The sequence below is a fragment of the Myotis brandtii genome, unplaced genomic scaffold (assembly GCF_000412655.1).
Source record: "Myotis brandtii unplaced genomic scaffold, ASM41265v1 scaffold143, whole genome shotgun sequence".
Taxonomy (NCBI): domain Eukaryota; kingdom Metazoa; phylum Chordata; class Mammalia; order Chiroptera; family Vespertilionidae; genus Myotis; species Myotis brandtii.
Genome location: NW_005355115.1, coordinates 3,196,707 through 3,201,726, shown reverse-complemented (window position 1 = coordinate 3,201,726; position 5,020 = coordinate 3,196,707). Strand labels below are relative to the sequence as shown.

Genomic DNA, 5,020 nt, shown 5'->3' with positions numbered 1-5,020 from the left:
GCCCCGCCCTCCGGAATCCCCCGTACCCCGCCCTCTGCGTTGGCTCCGAGTCCCGGGTTACCCAGTCCTGACTCACTGGTGCGTTAATTCACCCATTCATCATCCGTCCATCCATCCATCCATCCATCCATCCACCCACCCATCCATCCATCCACCCATCCATCCATCCAATCACCTCTCCATTCATTCATTCATTCATTCATTCATTCATTCACTTTCCCCCCTTCCTTTTCCATTCATGATCCCATGCAGTCTTTCCTTCCTTCACTTCCTCCATTCCTTCACTCATTGTTTCCATTTATTCATTTATTCATTCGTGTGTTGTTAAAGAAATATTTATCAATTGTACAAACTAGACTTCTTGTGCGGGGGGCATGTGGCTGGTGGGATGGGGTGCACTGCTTCCTATCTCCTACCTATTTCCATTTCTCTTGCTTTCTCATTTACCAGTGCCCCGGAGTTTGGGTAGGGAAAGGGGATATCCATTGTCTTTATTTTATAAAAATATATATTTTATTGATTTTTTACAGAGAGGAAGGGAGAGGGATAGAGAGTTAGAAACATCGATCAGCTGCCTCCTGCACACCTTCTACTGAGGATGTGCCCGCAACCAAGGTACATGCCCTTGACCTGACCGGAATCGAACCTGGGACCTTTCAGTCTGCAGGCCAACTCTCTAACCACCGAGCCAAACTGGTTAGGGCTCCATTGTCTTTAAAGGAGTGGTCCTCCCTTTGGGTCCTGGGTAGAGGGTCTCCTGTGTCAGCTCCCCAGATCACATAGAATTGGGCATGAGGATGTGCTTTTCAAAACTGGGTTTTCTCAGGCAGACTGTTGTCTAAATGAAGGAGGTTGGCCATGCTTTTTTGTTGTCTAAAAGAGCAAAGTGCCCCCACTGGTGTGGCTCAGTGGTTGAGCATCGACCTATGAACCAGGAGATCATGGTTCGATACCTGGTCGGGGCACATGCCTGGGTTGCAGGCTCATGCAGGAAGGAGGCAGCCGATCAGTGATTCTTATCATGGATGTTTCTATCTCTCTCTCCCTCTCCCTTCCTCTCTGAAATCAATAAAAAATATATTAAAAAATTAAAAAGCAGAGTGGTCATTCTTCACAGGGTGAAACACTGGCCTCTGTGGTTACAACATCTGGTTACCCCCATCTATCAGGGAAGATTACTTCCTCGTGGTGGGGCCAGGATGGGGAGGCCCCAGACACATTGGGCCACTCTCTGCTGGGGTGACCGCCCCAGCTCCAGCCCCAGTGCCAACACATCTTTCCTCCTTCCCTATCCCTGCTTTCCCTGGGCCCAGGGAGGCCTTAGGCAAACCACACCCACACGTTGAGGTGCAAACCAGTGCCACATGATTTACCCCCTACCCCAAGTGCCATCAGCCATGGACCAACAATGCCTTTTGAAGATCATCCACAAAGGAGCATCTTTTCTGTCTCTGGCATTGGGGGAAGAACGCTGGGCTGCGTGTAGACAGCTGCTAACCAGCTTCCCTCCTGCCCTCTCCCATACAACCTCATTTTATTCATCCATTTGACAAACATGTGGAGCTTCTCCTACATATATGACACTGTTCTCTCTGCTGGAAGCAAAACTGAGTATCACAGTAACTAATTCATATCCACCAACCACCAACCCCACCGAGCCCCCTGGCAATTACAACACAGTGACTGTGCTAAGACAGGAAAAGGGTGGTGTGGGGGCACACAGTGGGGAGAGGGGCAGGGAAGTTTCCATTTGAACTGGAAATGGGAAGGAAGGGGGTCTGGGGAGGAGGGAAGTACCTAGTCTCTGGGAGGAGGGGATTAGTAAGGGGGGGGGAGAGCAGATGAGAGGAGGTGACCTACTCCTCTCCGTCCCCCTGGAGGACCAGAGAGGGAGAATGTGCTGAGTATGAGGCTGTAAGAAGCCATGAGGGAGAAGCCCAAGGAAATGAAAGCATCTCCTGTGGAGTCAGTGCAATTTCAGATGTTTTCAACTTCTTCCCCTGACCCTTTCCTCTCCCATCCTCAAAAGCTGGAGTAAAAGTATAGTCATAAACCCCAGACCCAGACCACTTGGGTTCAAAATCTGGAACCATCCCCATTTTAAAGTTGGGAAGCCGGGGCCCAGAGGGGTGAGTTGACTTTCCTAAGATCAAACGAAGTGCAGAGCCAGGCTCTCCTGCCCCTAATCCAAAACTTAAAATTGTTTCCAGGGAAATTTTTTTACCTTTTCTAATTTTTTTCCTTTATGAATGCCTACAGGGCTTGGGGCATATGAGCCCTTTGCAGGAACAGGAGAACTCGGGAATGTTCAGTGGCCACATCCCTCATTCATACAGAGGTTGAATTTAAGGAAAAACCTTCTCCTTTTCAGCCCCATGTCTGGCTCTGAACCGGAACAGGTGTGTGGCAGTCCCTTTTCTGGCCACATGAGGTCAGCTTTGAGTCGCTCACTGCTTCCAGCATCTAGCCTACACTCCGGCAGGAAGCCCTTCTGGGGAAACTTCAGGAACGGGGAGAAGGACCATGCAGTACCATCTGGAAAGATGGCCAAGGGACTTTGACTGTGGACAGGGCCCTGACTTTGTTTCCTCAGCTCCAGTCTTCGAGGCTGGATCCCTCTGATCCTTTCTCTTTATCTGTTGGTGTTTTCTAGTTCTCTTAGTTGTTCTCCCACTCCCAGCCTCCACCCACTCCAGCCCTGCTCATCTTCAGGAAGCAGCCCCAGTTGCCATGGTGACCAGCTGGTCAGCTGGCTCCTTCTGTGCCCCCTCCATTCACCCCTCTTTTCCCTGGTCTTTCAAGGAAAAGTAATGTGTGTGAATGGATGGGGCGGGGGGCGTGTTTTTTAAAATCTCCTAGGAGCTCTGGGTTTGGCCAAAAGGAGTTGGGCTATCTCTCTTTCACAGCCCCCCCCCCCCACCGAGGTGAGGAAGGGAAGGCCGTGGAGGTGGGGGACAGGAGGAAGGGTATAACAACTAACTGGGGAGGGTGAGGTTTTGATCTGGGTTAGGAAAGGTCAGGGTCAGGACCTCTGCTCTGTCTACAGCGAGGACGGAACGAGGTGGAAGGGGATGAAACCAGAAGCGGAAGGGTCAAAGTTAGCTGTGAGGCAGGACTTTCTAAAAAGCATGGGCGGGAGACATGGGAATGAGTCGCCAGGTGAGATTTCTCCTCTGCCACTGGAGGGAAGGAGAACCCTGCCTCTTCAGGGCACACCCTTCGCTGTGTGGGCAGGGAGGATGGGCTCACTGATGAGGAGGATCATGCAGGCTGGGTAGTTCTGAAGCAATTGGCTGACAGAGTCACCTCCACCTCGCCGGGTAAGGGAACAGTAGGAAAATGGAGGCAGGACCAGGAGTGGGGGTGAGTGTGTAGAGAGTGGAGGCAGTGCCCCTTCTGCCCCAGCGAAAGGTGGGACCACCCCAACAGATCAGTGTGCTTGTCCTCTATCCCCAAAGATTAGATATCGGGGCTTTGCCTCAAGCTAACTTCCTACTCCCAGATATCCCCACGGACTTTGAATGGGGAAGATCCAGATTCGAGCTCTGTGACTATTACCTTGAGTAAGTCACTCACCTTCCCTCTGCCTCAGTTCCTAAAAGGTAAGCGGGGAAACAGCCACTATATGTCAAAGACTCCAATATAGCACATGACACACCGTAGGATTCCACAGTGACTGCGCACAGATTGATCATGTTCTGTCATGATGATGGGTTTCCAGGTCCCCCTTCCCATTAGACTGTGCTCCTGGAGGGTAGGACATTGTGTGTTTCACTTCTGAAAGGGCGCACAGTAGGTACCTAATACCTGTTTATTGAATGGGTGCACTCAGAAATGAATGGATGTCAGTTTCCTTTCTTCCTGTCCCAGGTGTGGCGGGGAAAAGAAGTGTGGGTGGGTGGCATAGGAGGGTAGGCTGCCTGCAGTCACTCAGCCTGGTCTATGGTCTGTGATTTTGCCTCCTACGCCCAGAGAAGGTCAGGGCCTTAGAGACTCGGGTCAAATTCCTCACTGCACAGACGAGACGAGGAAACAAAGGCTCAGAGAAGGGAAGGCACTTGCCCAAGGTCATACAACTTGGTAGTGGGAAAGCCAGGATTAAGAATTAGAACTCTGGCCCTGGCCAGTGCTCAGTGGTTAGAGCAACAGCCCATGGACCACAGGGCTGCAGGTTCAATTCCTGGTCAAGGGCGGGTACTTGGGTTGCAGGTTCCATCCCCACCATGATTGGGGTACATGCGTGCAGGAGGCAACCAGTCGATGTGTCTCTCTCACATAGATGTTTCTCTCTCTCCTCTCCCTCCCTTTCACTCTCTCTGAAAAAAATCAATGGAGCCCTAACCGGCTTGGCTCAGTGGATAGAGCGTCAGCCTGCGGACTCAAGGGTCCCAGGTTCGATTCCGGTCAAGGGCATGTACTTGGTTTCGGGCACATCCCCAGTAGGGGGTGTGCAGGAGGCAGCTGATCGATGTTTCTCTCTCATCGATGTTTCTAACTCTATCCCTCTCCTTTCCCCTCTGTAAAAAATCAATAAAATATATTTTTTTAAAAAAATCAATGGAAAGGATATCCTTGGGTTAGGATTTAAAAAAAATTAGAACTCTGGTGTCCTGATCTCCAGCACAGGACAATGTACACACTTCTTTGCTTCTCTGGGGCTGTACTTCTAGGGAAGGAACATGGTCCGTGTAGGCTGGTTCCAGTGTCCTCTCTGCCCTCTGCTAGTCCTTTCTCACGTACAGCTCCAAGCCTTTCCCTCTGCCCTACTCCATCCAGGTTCAGTTGGGTCTGGCTCCTGCCTTATCCTTTACCACCCAACTGGGAATAAGAATCTTCCTAGGGTTCCAGGACTCACTTTCATAGATCTTTCCAGGGTGGTGTGTGTGTGTGTGTGTGTGTGTGTGTGTGTACACACGCGCGCCCCGGAGCATGGTTAGTAGGGCTAGGAGTGGGGAAGGGGTGCGGGGAGCCCCTGTTGCTTCTCCTCTTTTGGGGGTGGTTATTCGGTAGGCTTGGGGAA

At 51.1% G+C, this 5,020-nt stretch overlaps 1 protein-coding gene across 1 annotated transcript in view; it reads left to right on the top strand.

The window, feature by feature from the left end:
* The first annotated feature begins 3,141 nt into the window (after positions 1–3,141).
* Positions 3,142–5,020, top strand: part of TMEM151B (transmembrane protein 151B) — a 10,444-nt gene continuing 8,565 nt past the window's right edge. Inside the window, exon 1 of the mRNA XM_005861019.2 lies at positions 3,142–3,159. Coding sequence (XP_005861081.1) covers positions 3,142–3,159 — 18 coding nt within the window. The remainder of the gene's footprint in view (positions 3,160–5,020) is intronic.